The 21,602-nt window shown below is 46.0% G+C and overlaps 1 protein-coding gene across 15 annotated transcripts in view; it reads left to right on the top strand.

Moving 5' to 3' along the window:
* RAPGEF1 (Rap guanine nucleotide exchange factor 1) overlaps positions 1–21,602 on the top strand; it is an 82,237-nt gene that overhangs the window by 40,181 nt on the left and 20,454 nt on the right. For 3 of the 15 annotated variants that reach the window (XM_033077440.2, XM_033077438.2, XM_033077435.2), the window contains exons 5-12: positions 2,770–2,858; positions 3,241–3,393; positions 4,706–4,829; positions 5,740–5,766; positions 6,111–6,294; positions 6,830–7,345; positions 13,527–13,729; positions 16,147–16,302. In XM_033077440.2, the coding sequence (XP_032933331.1) occupies positions 2,770–2,858; positions 3,241–3,393; positions 4,706–4,829; positions 5,740–5,766; positions 6,111–6,294; positions 6,830–7,345; positions 13,527–13,729; positions 16,147–16,302 (1,452 nt within the window). Of the gene's footprint in view, positions 1–2,769; positions 2,859–3,240; positions 3,394–4,705; positions 4,830–5,739; positions 5,767–6,110; positions 6,295–6,829; positions 7,346–13,526; positions 13,730–16,143; positions 16,303–21,602 lie in introns of all 15 variants that reach the window. The other 12 variants (XM_033077439.2, XM_033077437.2, XM_033077434.2 and 9 more) reach the window with 5 other exon arrangements.

Raw genomic sequence — 21,602 nt, 5'->3', positions numbered from 1 at the left:
TCTGGCATTGAGGAAGGTTTTGGGTGTCTGTTCATGAGCCAGCCCAGACTGGGAGCAGCATGGACATGTCCATGCAGTGCTGAGCCTGAGCTGTGGAGCCACACTCAGCTGTGTCAGTGTCTGCTTTGTTTTCAGACTGGAAGTTATTTTGGCCTTCCAGTTGGAGCTGGCTCATGTCTGCTCAGCCTTAGAGCAGATGTGTGGCTGTCTGGGGAGATGGGAGAGTGCCCATCTAGAGGTCAGCATTTGGAAGCAGCATGCTTTCACCTCCTGCACAGCAAGGAACAGTTTATTTTAGAAAGGCCAGCCACTTTTCAGATCTGGAAGCAGAACTGAGAAGATGGACACTTCTCTCCACAGCAGAGCCTGTTTTGTTTTTCTGGCAGATCACACAAGATCCACTTCCACATTTCAGTGCTTACTTCTTTATTTTCAGAATCAAGCATAAAGGAGATTCTTGCTCACCTCTGTTACTTGATGTTTTGATCTCAGGTTTTAGGGCTTTGCTAGACAGGAAAAAAACCCCTTGATTTGATTACATAACTTCTCAAAAATCCATCTCATTGTGGAATTTTCAGCTTGCTGAAGTAGCATGGTTTGTAGAGAGGCTTTAATTATCTCTAATTACTGCTGCAGGAGTCTCTTTCCTTGCTGATAAGGAATAGCATAATGTGCATCTGGCTCAGTTGTGTGCAGATCACCTCTGTGTATGCTAAAGATTTTGGCTTGATTTCCAAATGCTAGTTCTCATTTGGGGGTAGCAGAGAGGAGAAACATTCAGAGTCTGGTGATACTTGTCAGAGTTGGAAGGGAGAGTGATCCTCTCAGGTAATTGCAATGATGCATTGCCTTGGTGCCTCTGCTGGAAGGTGCTTTGGGTTTTTTCCCCCCAATCCCAATGGTTTGAATAATTCTGAAGATACTTTTGAGCCAAATTGGATTGGTGTTCTCCCATTTTAACCTCCATTCCTATGTGGCAGACAACTGTGTGTCCACTGTGAGTGCAAAATAGGAAAACTTCAGCCCTGAGCGTCTGGGGCTCCTCAGCACAGCCACCACCAGGGTCTGCAGTGCTGGCCTGGCTTTGGTTTTAGGTGGTGAAGAAAGGTCAGGAAAAGGATCCACTACACTTTCCCTTCCATAGACTTTTCAAGGGCATGTTTAAGGAGTATTTTGACTTTTGGTTTGAATGCACATACATTTTATTTCCCTGATTGTGCTCCTGCACATTCGCAGTCATTGCTACCCCACAGAGTCCAACCCTGAGTCTGTTAAAGTGCATGAGAATCTTCAAAAACCTTCCCAGCAGTGGAAATTTGTCCAGAGGGCAGAAAGGTGGCAATCCATTGTGTCATCACTCAGCCCCATGATGCCAAATGCAGCCAAAAGAGTCAAGAGATGTTACTCATCAGGACACTTCTCAGAACACACTGTTCCTCACCAGGGCTCTCTGTCCCAGCAGGGACATCTCCATAGTTTTAGTCCCCATGGACATCTGTTTGTGCTCTCTCTTCCTCCCCTTGTGTGGGATGTTCCAGGACAGCTTCTGGAGAGCCGAGTGTTTGTCCTGGTTTTGGGTAACGCCGTGTTCGTTCTGTTGGAGCACACCAAGAGTGTAAGTGGAGCATGGAGACCAAAGTCAGCTGTGGTGGACACTTGGATGGTGTTTGCAGCTCATTCCTCTTGTTGTGTGTGTGTTAACCCATGGAGTTCCAGCTTTCAGTGGAGATTTATATAAAACTACCAGAACTGGAGTATTTTCCTTCCTCGGAGGGATGATGGCAATGACATCCCTGATGAACAATGCCAGTTGTTTCCAAGCTCCACAGACAAGGACACAGAGATGATACAGGAATGATGACACTGTACTTCAGGCTGCTTTGAAAAAAAATATAATTAAAATTGATCCCTTGCAGTTTCCTTTGTGTAATATGCTGGGAAGCCAATAGTGGCAGGAAGCACTGCCAGTTTTCCAGCCTGCCTGTAAGAGGGGCATGTGTTTGTATCTGTGAGCAGGATTTGTCAGCCTCAGACATCCATAAAATGTTCTCTCCATCTTTCTGGTGTGAGTGATTGTTGCTTTGACTGCTGGCAGGCTTAGAGTTCAGGATTATCATGCCCTTATCTCTTTATCCAGAGCCTTATCTGCCTGTAACAGATACACTACAGTAGCTCCTTGAATGATTAAGTCTTCTGTTGCTAATGTGTTAAAAGGTGGCTTCAGGGGAAGCAGGCCTTTTAATAAAGGTGTTCACTGGTTAATTCTTGGTTGGGCATCTTACAGAAAACTTGCTTTTTGAAACAAGTACATTTTTATTTATAAAATATAAAGCAATTATCTAATGTTGGTTTTGGCTAGATGAAGTACTCCACTGGGTAAGACTCTTTGGTACTTACACCTATGTATGTAAATCCAATTTACCATTGTGTGGGGTGTTGTGTGGACTGGAACACATTTGTGAAATAGAGGAAAGAGGAAGCACAGCAAAAAGACACACATGTGAGTTTGTGCAGAATCCCCATACAGCCAGGGGTAATGAACTTCACTCAAACACAGCCAAAACTTCCTCTGGGTGCAGGTTGTTCCTCAGCAGCTGTTCTGCATCATTTTTGTCAGCCTTAAACCCAGCTCAGCTCTCTCTGTGTCCACACCACCATTAAACCACAACCAAGAGTTTACTGCACTAGCATCCCTTTGTATTCTGGGATGTTGAAGTGCAGCATTCAGCAAACAGTGATTATTCTCTTTTTCTTCTCTCTGTCCATCAGGAGCTGGTCAGACTCACGATTGAAAAGCAGGAGCATCCCTCTCCCACAAGCCCAGTTAAACCCAGTTTACCAGCATGTAAATCTGACAGGTGGGTCATGGATTTCTTCTGTGGGCAGGACTGATATAGAAGGGATAATTTCTGACTGCTGACAGTTGAATTAAATCATTCAGCTTTTCTTAGCAGAGGGTGGTGTAATGTTTTTTATGTAGCCCCCCACCCATTTCAGTAGGATCACTAAAATAGAATGTGCTGTGATAAAAAAGACCCCAAAATCTGGCATGAACATCCCTTTGTGTCACATGCACACTGAGCTCTGCAGATACATGGAATTCCACCTGCAGATGCAAATTCTGCCTTCTGCCCTAGGTGTCTGTCTGGCAGCACATGATTTCAGATGGGTTTGAATCTGTCAGCAGGCTGTGTTCCAGCTGTGGTTTATAACCTACAATCTGTGTTTTGCATGTTGCAGCCCATCAGAACTTCCCCTTACCGACCGAGAAATGGAGATCCTCAACAAAACAACCAATATGACTCAATCCAACGAGCTGCTGACTGACTCCATGGATGAAGAAGTTGCACCTCCTAAACCCCCTCTGCCCTGCATTCGTGTGGCAGAGAACAGGTAATGCTGCCCAGCCAGCTGAAGAACAGCCTGTTGGTTTTTAAACAATCTTGCAAAATGTGCACAAGAGAGGAGGGTTAGTGTTGCCTTTGAATTTCCAGTCCTCCAGAGTAACTCTAGACTCTGTTCTGTCTCTCTTACTTTTTTTTTGTGTCTTTTCCTTTCCTTTTTATGTGAGGATAGTGCCATGCCCTGACATCCACACATGAGAGGCATCACATAAATTTGTAATAACCTTACATAAAACTCTGTGAATCCCACATTGTACAAGTGTCTTGGGCTGCTGTATCTGATGGGAAATGTTCCTTTAACTTCTGGGGGGCAATTACCAATCTGTCCTGCACAGCCAGGTTATTCTGCTTTGCCTGTCAGCTTAAGAGTGAAAGCCAAGAGTGTGTGAAAAAAAACCTTGTGCTTGGTTGTTCTTACCCTGTTCTGTGAGTAACCACATGAAAGTTTCTATATTCTATTTTGAGAAGGAGGAGAAAACCCCCAATTTGCAGGTTTTTTGGTGTGTGTATTGTTTTTCTTCTATAGTACTGGTGCTAATGGTGTGAAAAATAGGTGTTGTGTTAATTTGAAAATGCGGCATCAAGGGCTGTGGTTGACAGAAAGAATCACATTTCTGTGTATTTTATGAATTCTCAAAGGTTATATAAAAATTTCTTGGTATGTTCTAAGAACAGACTATGTGTGCCCTTGGGAACTTCTCAGGCTTGATGACTACCGGAATTATGTGTCATTAGAAAAACTAAAAGTCAAAGGGTTAAACTCTCACAAGTTACTGCAAATGTGTGAGTCTGACAGAAATTCATGGGGCCTTCACAGTGCACGTGTGAGAGCAGCTCTGACCCCTTTGCTCCCTGAAGTTCACTAAGAAAGCAAAGGCCAAAAAAGATAATTTTCCTGTCTTGTAAATCTGTGAAACTTTTGAGCGTTTTTCAGACCTGGAAGGTTTGAGGAGGGGGAAGGGACTTCTGTGAATGGAAACAATATTTGGGTCAACCAAAACACTTAATTTGGCTTTTCACCGCTTTTATTAAGACATAATTACCATGCTAATTAGCTCCATTAAAAATACTTTCTAGAACAGCATTTGTTTTTGTTTGAGAAATACCAACCTTAAAAAATAAATCATTTAACACGACCTTACCTGTGAGAGTATTCTTAAATCAGTGTTTTCGGTGGATACATTTTGCAGAATAGCTCCTGACTGACAAAACTTTCTGGAAAACAACTTGTGAAGCCTCTGAAATTTTTTTTTTTTTTCTGGAAGAGTGATGGAAGCATCAATTCCTGTTGTGTCTTGCAGCCCTCCACCAGCACTGCCCCCTAAAAAACGTCAGTCAGCGCCTTCCCCAACCAGAGTGGCTGTTGTGGCCCCCATGAGCCGAGCTACCAGTGGCTCCAGTTTACCTGTTGGGATCAACAGACAGGTAATGGCATAACCCCTTGGTGGGAGCCAAGGGAAACGTGCTGGGAACTGGAGGAAAAGCTCAGGGAGATGCTGTGACCTGCAGCCACACAGATCCCTGCACGTCCCTGCTCATCCCAAACAGCCCAGCCTGCAGTGGGAGTGGCAGTGGCAGGAACAGCAGTGTCATAAATTATGTGAACAGCTTAATTTTTTTTTTTTTACAGTGTTGTTGTGTGTAATTAACAAATTGCTCTAAACTTTGTTGCCTTGAGCTGTAGCAGAGTGTGGGGATGGGAGTGGCTGAGTGTTGCCATGTCCCATGGATCAGGGGACAGCAGCTGGCTGAGCTCCCTGAGATCTCACCAGGGTTTGCTCACAGGCCATGGAGCAGGAGGCTGAGTGAGATCAGAAGTCTGTCTTCATCTTGTCACAATTTAAAACATCTTTTAACTCAAGCTGTGTTTTGAGCTACTGCTCTGACCACTGCTGGTGCTTTGGGGAAATTTGTACATTTTCTGGTAGGAAAATGAGAAAGCTGTGTGTGTGTTAATCACATTCCATTTCTTGTGCTTGTCTGGGGTTTATGAGGTTGTAAATGGCTGGGTTTGCTTTACCCATTCAGGAACTTATGGCTCAGCAGTGAGGACCTGAATCACATCAAATTGCACAAAAATCAAATCTTGTCCTCATCCCCAAAGCCTCAGCTCTGGCTTAGGGAGCCTCTACAGTCATTTGTTTGACTCAGATAAAGCTGTGGCCACTCTTCAGTTAAACCTACAGTCACACCAAGATTGTTCTGATGGAGTGGGAATGGTTGAGGGGTTCACTCGTGGGTTAATGAGCTTGAGGTAATTTCTGAAATGAACTATAGCCATAGGCACAAAAGTTGTATCTCACTGTAGTTTATTTTCCCTTTGCATGCACCTGAGGTAACCAAGTGTTTGCTAAAGCCCCAGGTATGTAATGAGAAATCTTGCAGTGTCATTCCCTTGTCTCAGTGTCGTGACAAGCAGTCATCAGACACGCGTAGCTGTGAAGAACTTAATCATCTTCCCAGCATCTGTAAAGTCCAGTGTGGGCCACAGCAACCCCTGCTTGAAATCAAGGACACACAGAGCTCCCTGGCATGGGCTGTTTGCCACATCAGAGGGTTTCTGTGCTCTCCATGAGCTCTGAGAGGGCCAGCACTGATCCTCTCCCCTCCTGTGAGCTCTTTGCTCCTAGAGCAGCATCTTCCTCACTTAGCGAGCTGCCAAGAGCAATGGTGATTTGATTTATTTTTTTTTAATTTGTCCTGAAGGATTTTGATGTTGACTGCTATGCCCAGAGGAGGTTGTCAGGTGGAAGCCACTCCTATGGGGGGGAGTCTCCTCGCCTGTCCCCGTGCAGCAGCATCGGCAAACTGAGCAAGTCTGACGAGCAGCTCTCCTCCCTGGACCGCGACAGCGGCCAGTGCTCCCGCAACACAAGCTGTGAAACCCTGGGTAAGAGGGGTGCTGGGGCCTGTCCCTTCCCTGGGGAGCTGAGCTGCAGGAGTTGGTGTAGGAAATGCAACTTCTGTCTTGGAGTGGCTGCAGGCAGTTCAGTGCACAGCTGTTGTGCCGAAAAGGAAAAAGCCCAGGGGAATGTTTCCCTTGCTGTAGGTGATGGTTCATAATTCAGCTCTCAAATGGAATGTTTTCTTCATTTCAGCCCTGTCTGAAGAAATGACAGTCCTGGTAGACTAAAGCAGTGTTGTTTCTTCATGCTAGGAAAGAAGATAAAAATATCAATATGACACAAGTTATGTCTGCACTCGTCTACCTGTTGAATTTTCATTATTTGTTTGCTAGTGTAAAGAATTAATTATGAGTTACATGAAGTCTGGATGTTACAGAAGGTGTGAAAAGATGGTCCCAGCTGCAAGGAAGTTCCACTCTGATTAAAATGAACTGATTAATTACCTGATATAGAATGGGAGGGACAGAGCTGAGAAGGGCTAAAAGAGAGAAACTAATGCATCATTCTCTATTTACCCAGATCAATCAGATCACTATGATCCAGACTATGAATTCCTGCAGCAGGACCTCTCCAACGCTGATCAGATACCTCAGCAGGGGTCCAGTGTCCTCAGCCCATTGCCAGAGTCCTTGGGCGAGTCTGGCTCCCCTTTCCACGGACAGACTTTCCAGCTGCCTCAGGGCAGCTCTCCTCCACTGGAATTGTGCACCCTCTCAGTACCAGCACAGCCAACAGAGACTCCCCCAGCTTTACCAGAGAAGAAGAGGAGGAGTGCAGCCTCCCAGACTTCAGAGAACTCGGGCTGCAGGGTGTCCTACGAGAGGCACCCCTCCCAATATGACAACATCTCCGAGGATGACCTGCAGAACGCCGCGGGTGTCCCCTCACTGCCCTTCACGCCCTTTGCTGCTGTTCTGCCTTTCCAGCAAGGAAACTCTTCAGCACCAGTGGAATTCATTGCTGATTTTGCTGCTCCAGATTCGAACAGTGACCCAGAAAAGCCGCCACCTCTGCCAGAGAAGAAAAACAAACACAGTAAGCAAGTTCCTGCGTTTGGGTTTTACTTTTGCCTTGGTTCTGGTTGTCACCAAGGAGTGGTGATGGTGGTAATGCTCTTACTTGAGTCTGAGTGTCAAAAACAGCCAGTGTCAAACAGATGGAAGGGAAATGTCAGTGCTGTGGTGGGCAGGGAGTGATTCCTGGGGCCAAGATCAATCCAGGCCCAAGGGATCTGGAATCAGCATCTCCATGACTGTAGTGAGACCATGTTACTTCTCTATTTACCTGAATGTGAATCTTTGAGGCACTCTGCCTTGCAGATCTTTCTGGTCTATTCTCCCTTTTTAAGTCCATTCCCACCCCCTTCCCCAATATTGTTTTCCCACTGCAGAGGAGAGTTGGGTCCTCTCCAAGAGCTCAGAGAAAGGATTGCTTTTCTGTCCAAAACCCAGCCTTGCCAGAGCAGTTACTTGGCAATAGGAGCACAGTCACCCACATAGCTGTGCAAGACAACACCATTAACTAGAGTCCAGTAGTGCTGTTTTGCTACAGGATCTCATTTCCTTTGGATGCCTGAGAATTTCCCACATCATTAAAACAAAGCAAAGGCTCCTGTCCCCAGCCAGACTCCTGGCACACCAGGGCTGACCACATCTCAAGCTCACAAACTTCGTCTGATTTCCTTAATGTTCATGGCTGAAAAATGTGAAACCTCTTGCCAAACAGGCAGCCACAGTGCTCTGCCAGGGAAGGCTGTGGTCTACACAGTGAGATCCAGCAGATACTGGTTTGCTGGTTTGCTGGTCACTGGCTGGCTTTGCAGCTCTGTGTTGCATGAGGAGGTAATGTGTACAAGGAATGGAGGAAGAGCATTGCATTGCAGCTGGCAGCCCAAGAGAAGAGCTGATTCCAAACCTCTGAGTTGGCCTTCTGACTCCCTTTTGCAGATCATAGACTTCTCACTGAGAATCATTTTTGCCCAGGGAGGTTGTAAACTCCCTGTCCCTGGAGGTGTTCCAGGACAGGCTGGATGGGACTCTGAGCAACCTGGCCTAGTGGAAGGTGTCCCTGCCCATGGCAGGGGGGTTGAAACTGGATTCTTTAAGGTCTCTTACAACACAAACCAGTCTAAGATGCTGAAATTCTATGAATAAGGTGGGAGTAAGAGGGGTGTGTGGTGTCAGGGTATATTCTCTCCTTTCCTATGTAGTGCACTCTGCCAGTCACTTCTTTTAAAAATGCCTTGTCTAAAAGCATTTCCATTGTCCCCAAGTGACCAGTCCACATGAGTAACCCTCAGGAATTTTCCTCAGAGCACAAGGCTTGACCTATGTGAGAGTCATCCAAGTGTCCCCATGTGCAGGAAATCTCTTTTGTTCCTCTCTGGTAATCAAGCAGTTAAAGACACTAAAATCAGCTAAAAAAGAGGCTGGGCTGGTTGTTTGTGGACAACAGAAAGGAAGTAAATGGGCACAGCCAAAGGTGGTTTTTACAGCTTGTGCTGTTGAAAATCCTCAATTGAAGTGTGAGCTGCCAGGGGCTGTGATACAGAGCACATCATGCAGGGTCAGATCCTTGTGGATCTGCTGTCACACCACTCAGGCTGGGGTGGATGCAGGGAAATGCACCTCTGCACGTAGGCAGCTCCAGTGGAGGGGAGATTCCTGGGTGAATCTTGGGTAAGAGGCAGTTTGACATTTGCAAGACAGATCTGAGCTGTTTGCTCGTGTCTTTAAGCCCCATGTCTTTGTTTTCTGGTATCACACAAGATGCCAAAGAGTTACTGGAAAACAAGTTTAAAAGCAATCTGCATTATTGCCTGAGTATAACTTTAACCTCAGTACCAAGGCCTTGTGTGAATTTTCTTTGATGTTGGATTAGTGTTAATTGTAATCTGGCACTATCAGAAATTTTGGGAGTATTGATCAGATTGCATTGTTAGGAGAGGTGGGAGCTGTTACCTAATGTGTTGTCAACTCTGATGATTTCATAAAGCATCCTTGCTGCAAAACTTGTTGGTAGTCCTGGGGCTGACCTGACTGCTGCAGATTTTTTAGTTGTATTCATGTGACACTGAGAACTTGTTTTAAATTGATTTTACTCCACAGATTTGTGGTTGCTAGTTCTACTTTTTCAGCATTTAAAAGGCCAGTCAAACATTACTCAGGCTCTGTGGTGACACCCAGGATATTTTTTGCCCAGAGGCTGATGCATGTAGATATTCTTGAGTAATCACACAGGGCTGCTTCCACAACCTCAACAAGCTCCTGGGATCTGGAGGAGATGAGTGGATTTGTTAAAAAGATCCAGAGCTCACACAGATGGGGCTTGGTTGTGGGTCATTTTTTGGTAGCTGGCAGTAAATGTTGCAGCAGAGACACTGATGCTCTTTTCCTTGGTAATATCCAGAAGATCTGTTTGAGTTAACCTTGTGTATTGCTGTGAGCTGTGCTCAGAGGGACCTCCAAGAGTTGACTTTCTATAATTTAAGCAGAGCAGTGATAGGGCTTTTAGTCTGGCATGAGTTATGGTTATTTTACTGTGCTGTAAGAGCACATGTTACTGTGCTAAGGGCAAATTACTCCAGACTTCTGCTTGAGCACCAGCATCTTGCTCCTGCTGAACAAGAGACAGACACTGAACAGCTTCTGCCATTAGGAGCCCAGAGTCAGAAATAACAAGATCCTTTCCCCAAGCAGCTTGGAAACTACTGGTGAGGCACTTATTCATGTTTCCCTCCCTGTCAGTGGGAACAAAACACAGCCTGGTGCCCAGTGAGCAGCTGGTATTTAACTGCAGGAGCCGTGCTGGGGGCAGGCTGGGCTTAGCCAGAGGATAATGCCAGCTCTGTGAGGAACAGCTCTCCTCCCAGAGGTGACAGCAACGACTGCCTCATTGACCTTGACTCCTCCACTGACTTGCTGTGTGGTATAGCTTAAGAATGTTCATTATTTTGGCTTTTGCCCATGCACACAAATCTGTAGTGCCTGGGCTGGGCTGTCAGTGAGCCCTCCAGGGGGATGCTGCTGTGCCTCACCTTATTGCAGGTGTGCCTTAGTGCTGATCATCTCCTAAATAACCCCCTCAGACTCCAACAACCACTGAACAGCTGAGTGTTGCTTCCAGGAGAGCTGGCTCCTGGGAGAGCAGTACCTGTGGCTTCTACCATATGGGCAGGACTGGTGTGTGCTGGAAATCCCTGAGCAGCTTTAGCTCCCTCAGAAATGACAGCCAAGGCACTGCAAGCAGATTGCTGGGAAGGTGTTCCTAGCCTCAGTCTCAGTCTGAGATTTCATGGTTTTTTAAATTTCTCTCATTTTCTGTCTGGGTTAAGAGCTGACATAAACTGGGCATGTGGTGGGAGAGGTTTCTCTCTCACGCCTCCCTTCCCTCCTGGGGTGCTGCCTTGAGACTGTCACTCCACCCCAGCTGCTCACTGGGGAGTTGCAGCCCCCATCCCTCCCTCTGCAGTTGCTGCAGGGCGTGCAGGCTGAGCTGAGCTGAGCTGCTGATGTAATTTCCCATCTGCTTTTAAATTTCTGCCTCGTTAAAAACCACAGTGGAGGGGGGGAGAGAAGACCCTTTGCAAACAGGAGTCATGGGAGTGCTCTTGCTCCCTTACTCTCCTGTTCAAGGTTGGCAGGATTTTAATGGTGCCTGTTTTGGTTTGCACTCTGCAGTGCCAGGTTTGGATTTCACCATCCCAACTGTTTTTCACTTTGCCTAAAAACAAAGATGACAAAGTAGAGGCAGGGATATGCTCACCTGCCCAGGACTGGTTGTAACAAGCCAGGCAGAGGAGCTGCCATGACAATGGGATGCATTAGCCCCATAAAGAGCTGAGATAAAAGAGCTCTTCATTATTCCCTTGCAGATTGAGTTAAAGCTCCTGACAGCATTCAGGCTCAGTGCCCTGAGTTGCAGTGATTTAATTTCACACAAGTGTCTAATGTGATGCCCTTTTCACCAACACTTCAGAGCTGTGGTGTCACTGCAGGGTTTGGTGCTGTTCCAGGGGCTCACAGCTATTGATCCCCGTGGTGGGTGCAGAGCTGGGTGTTCAGTGAGGCACTGCTTTGGTAGGTGACTCCACATTTTCTGCATTCAGCAGTGTGTGCTGCATTATGCCAGCACTGCCAGACCTGCCTTCTTGGCTTTTGTCCTGCTCAGTTGATGAGCTCTCAGAGTGTGCTTGTTCCCTCAAGCTCTTGTCCTCTACACTTCTGCAAGGACTCCTGATCCTTAGTTCAGTTTTGCTGCTGGAGAAACATCTTTCATAAGCCTTCTTTAGATCCTGTCCCCTGAAGTTGTTGTGTGATACCAGGGCATTTTCCAGGGCACAGGAGCACCTTAGCCAACTGAATCGCTGATACTTGAAAACACTATTTTACTAATTCTGTATTTCCTACACCTTCACCATGATTCCAGATAAGTATTTCCAGAACATGCTTCTTTTCACTGTGAGGTGGTGCTGGGAAGGAGCAGGGGGTCTGAGGGAGGAAGAGGGGCAGGGCTCAGGAGGCAGGGAGAGCTGGAGGTCAGAATTCCAGCAGCTCTGGCAGGGCTGTGCAGGACTGGCTGTGCTGCAGGACATGAACAGGTTGTCCACTGGCAATGTCCATGGGGTCACAGGATGGGGACAGCAGGTGTTACCGGTCAGGATTGAAATCCATCAGCTCCATTTCCTCTACTCCCATTGCCTCGACCTGCTTTTTTTCATTACTTCTTTTTTTTCTTTATTCTATTTTTTGGAAGAGGGCTATAATTCTTTTGGGGAAGGGCAGCTGTGTTAGCTCTGTTTCTAAATGGAGTTTAAAATATTAGAGGAAATCTGAAAAAAGGTGCCCAAGACAGGTGCAAAGCAACTCCTTCCAACACATTTGCAGGGCTGCATCCTGTTTAAAAGCTGGTCTGGGGGTCTCCTTGGCAGGTGAACAGAGGACTTTGCCTTGTAACCAGTGTGGGAACCAGCTCCATGATGTGCAAATCCTGCATTGTGCTCGTTGTATTTATAGCTTTCACTGAAGTCATCCACTCCTTTCAGCTGTACAACTGAAATGCCACCAGAAGCTGAATAATTGCCTCCAAATGACCAGATTTACAAAAAGTGACAACAGCTTGTTTATCAGGAGGAAGGGAGGGATGGTCACAGTGCCTTGTGCATGACAGCATGTTTACAAGGCAGCCTTGGTTAGTCCTTCCCATGACACTGAAATACATCTCTCTCCTGCTCTCAGGTGTACAGAATGGGGTTCTGTCTTTATTTTACATTATTCAGAACATTTCTGATCCTTAATAATGGGGATGGGTTTGTAGTAGTCTTCCTATGATATGGCACTGAATGTCATCCTCCCCCTCCAACACTAAAATATTGCAGGAGTGTAACTATCCTCTGTCAGAGCTGCCTAGGCTGACCTGTGTGGGTTTTCTCATAGATTTTGGAAGGAAAATTGTACAGATGGAAGGGTCCTCTAGACAAGGTTTGATCCCATTTAACATTTCTATTGAGCCACATCTCACAAAAGCTTGTGAATCAGTTGAATTTGAAAACTGGAGGTGGTAAGTTGCTTTAAAAAAGGGATGGGAGCAAAGGGTGTTGGATTGGAGCTGAGGAGGTGGGAACATGTGGTTACTGGCACTTTTAGAAGTATTTTGTAGCAGGATTGGCAGTGGCATTTGAAGAGCTGAGGGAGGGGCACACCCAGTCTCACAGGTAGGTGTTCTCTGATAACAGTTTTACCAGCTTGGAGAAACACTGTACGCCTCCTGGTTCTAGAAATCTTGCTGACTGCAGATCTGAGACTTACTGTAGGCACAAGAATTATTGCAGATTTATTGTCAAGGATGCATTGTTACACTCCTAAAAAGCAGACTGACTATTCTGTTTTTTTTTTGGTGACTTTGGACATCAGTTGTTGAGGAATATTGCCATGGATTATGTGAGGATTTGGGCTAAGCATCACTAAATGAGACTTCTCAAGTTGCTGTTTGGAGACCTCACTGGTTCCAGAGTATTATCAGCTGTGTTTGTGGCCTGGGATGGTGTTTGCTGTGTTGTTTGTTGCCATCCAAATGGATCTTTGGATTTGCAGCGTGGCTGGTGGCTGTGGGAGCTCCCTGGGAGCGCAGTGTGGGTGCCCTGAGGAGCAGCTGCCTGCTGAGCTCAGCTGGGCTCTGCAGAGCAGGACACTGAGTGTGACCTCTCTTTGCCTTGCAGTGATGGCCTACATGCAGTTTGTGGAAGATTACTCAGAGCCACAGCCGTCCATGTTCTACCAGACCCCTCAGAACGAGCACATCTACCAGAAGAAGAACAAGTACCTCAGGGAAGTCTATGGGATCAATGACTCCTTTATCAGCTTAGACCCCTCTCAAGATCTGGCACCTCCTCCTGCTCTCCCACCCAAGCAGAGGCAGCTGGTGAGTGACAACTCAGGGACACCTGGCAGGGCCAGCTCTGCTCTTTCTGCTCCTAGCAGGCAGAGGTGGTGGGAGGATGTCTCATGGTGTTTTTTGGCTCCTTGGCAGCTTGTGAGTGTGGTTTTAGGCATTTTGCATCATGTACGTTTCTGCTGCTTTCTGACCCCACATCCAGACCATTCCCCATAAGCTTTGAAAGTCCTAAAATGCCCTAAAAATGAAATGTTCATCTTCCACATGGCAGGGCTGAATCTGTGCCAGGCTTGTGTAATGACAACTGCTTGGAAGATTCTGACACACTGAGCAGCACTGTTTTCAAGAGATTGCTGCACTGTTGTTCCCACTGCTGTTTTGAAACTGTTGTCAGAGATGCCACTAATAATAACTGTTTAAACATAATAACTGCTTTTATATTATTATGCAGACCTTTGGTATAGCCACTACTTCACTGGTGCATGTTTCCTTCACGTTGGTCCCCTTGTGTGAGTCAGGATTTTACCTGTCTCTCAGTGTTCTGCTGGCCCCCCAGGCTGCCAGCACGCCAGGCACGTGCACATGTGTGTGGGTGGTGGGTTTATCAGCACAGAAAGGACCATTTTCCATGTGGGGGGTGAAATCCTGACCTCACTGATGGCAGCAGCAGTTTTGTTTCCGACCTCAGTGGAGGATGGGATTTTGTCCCATTTCCTTTTAAGGGTTTTCCTTTCGTTTCTTTTCTCTGTCTTATTTTTTTTTTCCAACTCTAACGTCTAAGGTATTTTGTTTATATTAATTATCTTATTTGTTCTGTTTAAAAAAAAAATTCTTTTGTTCTGATGTAGCTTACTTAAATTGGCCATGGCATTAACAAAATGGGAGGAAATGTGGGAACAGAGCCATGGTGTTACCATTGTGAAGGGTGACTCTTTCAATATTTCTTCATGTTGTGTGTGCTAAAGTTTGAGTGTCCCAGAGTGTTACTTTAACTCTAATTTTGGGATTTGCATAACTACATTCCTGTGATGCAAGTAGGAGTCCTGAAATGATAAAGTGGCATTTTTGGCTGAGCTGAGCTGGGTATCATGTATTAATTCTTTGTGGGGACAAGACCTTAAATGCTGGCATCCCACTTGCTTTGCAGGGATACAAAGAGTGTACAGGACTCACCTCTGGAGGATCAGGCAGTTGTCCAGGCTCTGTGGTCCCCATCAGTGTAACCCTTGCACCCTGCAGTCCCTTGCCTGCCTTCCCCCCCTGGAGGTGGCTGCACTTCAGTGATGTTTCCAGAGGTGACTTGGGCTGCACAGTCATGATCAGAGTTTGCAAAGCACAGATTTACTGCAGCCATTGTGCAGAAGGGAAATTCTGTTCCTGTCCTCAATTTCTTGGCTGAAGCAAAGCATTTCTTAGCTTCCCTTTAATCATGATCTGGACAGATGAGATGTCACTGCTTTGCCTGCTGGCCATTCTTGTCATTTTACAAGCTGATACCATCAAGGTGTTGCTTGCAGTTCCCCTGAAGCAAAGGTTTCTTCAAGTGCAGCCTCCCACCCTTCATCCCTCTGTTGGGAAAGAGGTGCAAGCAGGATGGCTTATTCAACAATCCTTGTAAAAGCCACCAGACTCTTGTTCCTCTGCTCCTGTTGCCTTGGGAGTTTTTGATTTGGCAAATCAAATGGGCAGCAAGTTTTGCTGGATGGACTCCTTTGTAATACAATAATGAGAGAGTCCTGTCTTGTCAGCTTCAGATCTTAATCAAAAATAAGATTGTATGTTTACACTGAATGTTTTATTCAACAAGTCTGAGAAAGCCTGAATATACCTTATCCTCTCTGTCTCCTTACCATAAGAGAATTCAGGAGAAATTCCTTGCCAGGATTTGTGACTTACAGTGTAATAGCTGCCTCCTGTGCAGATGATTAAAATCTTGGATTGGACAGAGAAATGGCAGGATGTCACTGTCACCCATCCTCACAGCAGCACCAGTGAGGATCCACAACTCACACTGGAGGGGCCAAGTTCCCAATCTGCAGGTTGCCAGAAAAAATTAATAGTGTGCAAGAATTGTGTGCTTAGAGCCAGTTCCTCCTCTGGGTACATGTCCCCATGCCAGGGGGAGAAAAGGGCAGTGAGGAACAGCTTGTGTGTGCCAGCAGCAGCTGTCCACGGGTGAGCAGGGAGGGGGAGGCAGGAGTTCATTTTTTAAGGGATTTGTGGAACAAAGAAGATTTGAATTGTGATTTTTGTCGTGCCTCTTGAGCTCAGGAAGGGCATATTGGTGTGTCTGGCTCTGATGAACTGTATGAATAGCTGTTTGTTTAGCCAGCCATTATATGCATTGTTTTACAGTTAGCATTTCTTGCGCTTTATTCATCGCCTTTTCTATGCTCTCTTTCTCTGTGTCTTGTGTCTCCTGCTTTCTCCCCTCTCCTCAGCAGGCCTCCTATGCTGCCTCTTCTTTCTCTTCTGTCTCCTACTGTGTCCAGCAACCTAAAGTGCCCTTCACCCCCGAGGACTGCGGTGCCACTCAGGGTCTCACTATGTCAGTCTCTAACTCCTTTCTCAGCCGGCACAGCTCCTTTCCTGTGCACTCGGTGAGTTCTCTGCCCTCTCTTACTGCTCATCACTTGGGTGCAAATCCTCTGCTTGCCCTCTCAGCTCAATGTGGAGATTGCTCTGGGGGCTTCTGAACTCCTGCAGTCACCAGCCAGGTGGGAGAAGCGGTGTGTAAACCTCACCAAATGTAAACCCCACCAAATGTAAACCCCACCAAATGTAAACCCCACCAAATGTAAACCCCACCGAATATAAACCCCACCAAGTAAAGCCAGGGGAGGTGTAGCTTTCTCTATATTACCTGTCCACATTGATATTTCTGGTGCAGGACTGAGGAAGGAGAGCTGGCCTGTGTGCCCAGGCACACACTCCTGTGAGCTCTGAGTGCCCCAGGCTGCACGCTGGAGCTGCAAGGTCTTTTTGTCCCATTGCATAATGCCAGTGATGTGGATGAGTCAATTAAAGGCTGCTCTGTGAGCCTGGCCTTGGGAGAAATAACAAGATGCTGTCCCCAAAATCCATGGATTTAGTCAAACATGTGGAACAGGGGCTGCAGCTCCTTAATTTTTTTCTAGAAAACAGCATCTACTAGATCTTCCATCTCATTTTTGCCTGTCTGGTTCTCTTCACGTCTCCATGGTCCCAAACAAGCTCAGTTTTCCTGTATGATTTGCTGGTGGATGAGTAGGGTTTTCTCTCCTACAGCACTTGTGAGCAGCCTGAAGAGAGAATAGCAGGAGGAGCTGGAAATCATTTAAATCAAAACAGTATTAGAGCACTGCTTAAATCTCTGATCAGCTGCTTAAATTAAATGGTAGTAATAACAAAGTGTTAATATAATGAAATTAAATTCAACCATGGGATTCCAGCAGCTCATCAGTGTGGGGCTCGTTTGCATGTAAAACTATGTGGTTATGCTCTGATTGCCATGTGATGACAACTGAGAATACACTATTTTTTGACAGTGACCTGAATGTTTAGTAAATTAGGCTGCTGCTGGAGAAGAAATTATCAGACAAGACTTGAGAAGATTCAGAAGTGTTCCATTAGTCTAATGTTAAATGTTTGAAAACAGTATCCTCCCACTGTGCCACTGCTATCTTCCCATTTCAGCACTTACTCATTCTTTAAAAATTAGTGATAATCACTGGTCCGAAGAAGAGGAAAGTATTCAAGTGCTTTCCAAGTAGAGCTACTTCACAAGCCATGAATGAAAGCTTTTGGCTTCCACTTGTGTGAGAGAGAGCAGTATCACAGCTTTGCTGCACAGATGAAAAGGCTGAGGGGTGGCAAGGTTGGTGTTTGCATAAATTTGTGGTGAACAGTTCTGAAATTTGAAGTAAAAGTCCTGAATTGTACAGCTCTCTTACTTGGTAGTGGTCCTTGCAAGCAAAACATGGAACTGTAGGACTAGATAAAAGTACTTGACTATTTTTGATTTAATTGAGAGGCTATAAATATGATTCTGTAATGTTCTAAAAATACACGGGCATTTTGATTTTAAAAAATGTCCTTGTCAGGTTAAATGGTTACTACCTGTTAAATTGCTCTGACATGTTCTCATCTTACTTTGGACTACATTACTGTGAGTATATTATTTTAAGAAATGTTAAAACTTCATTAAAAAATCTTTATTCGTTTTTGCAAGGATTTGGTGAGGGGTAAGATAAATGGCTGGAGCATGAGGAACAGTGAGAACAATGAGACAGTGCACTGTCAAATGCACAAAGGAAATAAACTGAATTAAAAATGGTGATTTTTCCATTAGTGCCTTTAAATTAGGATAATTTCATAATTTCTCATTACTCTATCTGGTCTATTTTTTTCACAGCCAAAAATGAGATTTTTCACTATGAAAGTGCCTCTTTGAGCTGCAAAATACCAATGTCCTTACATGCATCATAGCTGACCCATGTAATACCATAACCATGGTTTATCCCATTTCCCCTGTCCCTAACAAGACAGAGATGTGGAACAGCTGTGGAGGTTTGGATCCCTCCCAGGGTGACACCCTGCATCACTGGAAGGAGCAGAGCCCCTCCTGCAATCTGCTCCTGGGGTTTCACTCAAGGGATGCCACCAGCTGCACCAGCAGCACTTTGGGATGCTGCTCTGCTCCTTGTATTCTCTTGTCTTCATTTCTCCTCTCTCCCTAGAGAAAGGCCACTCAGTGAGCACTGGTGAATGATAAACCTGAAAAAAAATCTGCTTTAGCTGCCACCAGCCCCAGCAAGGGAGTCAGCAGGGAGAGCACACCTTTCAGGCACTGCCAGCTGAGCACTTGGCCTCTTGTGCACCCAGATAGCAGCAGTGGCTATCAGATCTTCTAAAATTGTATGTCTCCTACATGAATTGTTATTCATTCTGCACAGGAAGCAAAAACCTCCTTGGATCAATAGCAGGAAGTCCGAGCTGCTAAAATCAGTGGCTGTCCACTGACCCAGTGTCAGCAAGGCCCTGCAAGTGTAGCCAGTTTTCAGAGTGCCCTGTGCTTTTTTGCCTTCCCTGGAGTCAGTCCCAGGGAGGACCTGTCCCTGTCCCCATCTGTTCACGTGCCAGCAGCAGGGATGCTGAGCCTGCACCACGTTCTGCTTGTTATCCCCTTAGCTCTGTGCTCCAGGTGAAGGATTAGTGCTTTACTCCTGATTTTCACAGCTTAACAAGACTGTTTGCAGGCAGCAGAAAAGAGGTGAAGTTGTTCAGAGCATCTTTTAATCTTTAATGGATGAATTTTTCTGGAGCCCTGACTCCTTTCCCTCCAATCAGCACTGCAGGGGCTGCTGCAGCCCAGCTGCCACTGCTGCTCTGTCAGCCCACTAATTGTGCTTTTCCCTCCTTTGCAGGAAATTGTGTCAGAGGTAATAGCTTTTACTGGATAGAGGCAGATCTTGAGCAACTGGATCAGACCTCATAGGTTTGGCAAGTTGAGCTGTTTTTTAACCAAGTCTGACTCGTGTCTGGCCTCTGTGCCAGCAGGGGTTGTGTTGGTAGTGTGGGCTGGTGTTTTAAGGAACTGCATCATGTTCCCCATCCCATGGACAGCTGAGCCTTTAAATCTCACACTGGAGGGAGAACTGGACTGTACTGTCAAGAATCATTCCTACCTCTTTTGAAAGTTCTAAGCAGTGGGAAAGGTTTACAAGGAGAAGACCTCATCCTTGGTTATGGTTGGCATGATCATCTCCAGCTGATCACCTCCCTCCTCCTTGTGAGCACAGAGCTGCTGTCCCTTGGTTTAATCAATCCTTGTGCTGTTTGCCTGCAAGTGGCTGGGCAGGTATCCCAGCAGCAGGAATAATCAGATCTTGAAACCTCGTTACTTCCTGGCAGCTGGAGAACTCTGCACTGCTAGAGGAAATCATCTGGTGACAATTCCACTGCTGCCCATCCCCTGTGTTCCACCAAGGGCTGCAGAAACTCTTGTGGAAGCTTTTCCTTGCTGAAACAAGGAGCAGTTGTATCTCCAAGGCGTGTACATGCCATTAGTGGAAATTTGGCTGCATCCTTCACTGTGGAGGAATAAGTTGCCTTCCTCAAAATGTTGGGTTTTTTCTTATGTTTTCTTTTTAATTAAGGAACGTTTCCAGTAATTTTCCAGAAACCAGTTGGCTGTCAGACTCCAGCAGAAGGCGCAAGTGATTTCCTTATGAAAGCTCCAGTTCAGCACTTCTGTTCTTGCTTGTTCTCACCATTCTTGAGCAAATTGAGCAAGTGCACAGAAAATTCACAGCAACTGTTTCTCTTTCTTGTGTGCGTGCTAACGTATGTTCAGGAAAAGGGGGGTCAGATAAGTGATTAAAGGCCTGCACAACGCAGACATGTGCTTCCCATGTTTTCCCTGCCTTGTTCCCATTCCTGAGCTCCCTTCCAGCCTGCAGCACACACCAGGCCCTGCCCCTCAGCAGAGACTTTTCATTCATATGGTGGGAGCCTCAGTCAAACCACGGCTGGGAAGTCATAATGACTTTGTTCATTACTGTCCTAAGGTCTCCTTAATTTGGAGCAGAGGGATTGAAAAGATTTGCATCCCTTTAACCAGCTGCTCTGACTTAGGTATTGTTTTGCCTTTCCTGTTTAGCATTCCTTCTGTGTTTGTGTTCATTTCCACTGCCCATGGCAGGCCTGGACACTGGTATTAATAGTGCTGTTGCCTGCTGGCATCACTGGATCCTGCTGCTGAAAACCACTTCCTCTGGGGGTTTATACATTTCCCTTGCAGTGGGAACATTGCAGGTCTCTGTAGGTCTTTCTGACCAGCCTCATGTTGACTTCATGGGCCACACACCCCATGTTTTTTGTGTGACTGATTTTTTAGAAGTCTTGTCTTGGTCTCCAGACTGTCTTTTCCAGATCTGCCATCTTGATCTGAGGGCTTTGTCCACGAGCTAAAGAATTGATGCTGTAGGTGCAACTGGATTGAATTCTGATCTTTTCCAAAGAGGGATGCATGACAGCATGGTTAATAAATCTCACAAATGTTTTCTTCCCCTGCTGCCCCCTTATTTGTTTTGTTGTGAAGATGTGCAGGAATCTCTCCTCCACAAGGAAAAGTTTGGATTTTGTGTTTTGTCACACAGAAGCCAGGAGACACAACAAGCCCCATCCATCCCTATACTGTGCTAACCACCAGTTAAAACCAGGGAGCTCAGCTCTGCAGCCAGGTCAGAGGCCTTGCTGAGAAACATTCCAGCCTGAGGAGGTGCTGCCTTTCCTGTGGCAGTGCTTGAAGCCATTCTGTTGGCAGCTTGTGTTTCCAGCCATTCATTGCAGGAGCATTTCCTTCCTCATTAGCAAAAGTACCTGGAAGCCCAGCATTGTGTCATGAGATAGGAAGTCTTTTCCAGCAGTTGTCTGTGCAATTATATTCTTAGGGTCTAACAATTTTGCAACACCCAGTATTTTGTGAACTTAATTCTGTACTGTTACAATTTGGGCATCCAGTTCTGGCATGTTGCCCACATAGTTCCCTTAATAGCATTAGCAGAGGAGATCTCAGAGATTGATCCTTTCCTCTGATAGCTTCATACTTTGGGAGTCTGATGCTCTACCTGATCTGGGAGTGCCTGGCAGGATGGCAGATTAATTTGGCAGAAGTCCATAGGGTAACTGAGAAGGCTGTGCTTAAAAGGTAAAGACTGTGTGTGCTGATGCTGCAGATGCTCTGTCAGCCATATAATTGAATTCAACTTTGGATTTGGGCTGGAGACTGCTGTAACCTGCAGCCACTGACTCTCTGCATATAAATCCCTGTCTCCTTGTTAGCTGTGGTCAGCCATGCCTAGTGAGTGTGAAGAAGCATCACTCCTGAAATAAGTTTTCTATTAGAGTGCTTATCTCC

Source organism: Catharus ustulatus, chromosome 21 (assembly GCF_009819885.2).
Source record: "Catharus ustulatus isolate bCatUst1 chromosome 21, bCatUst1.pri.v2, whole genome shotgun sequence".
NCBI classification, from domain to species: Eukaryota; Metazoa; Chordata; class Aves; order Passeriformes; family Turdidae; genus Catharus; species Catharus ustulatus.
Note: the sequence above shows the minus strand (reverse complement) of the source record. Positions and strands in the feature narration are given on the sequence as shown.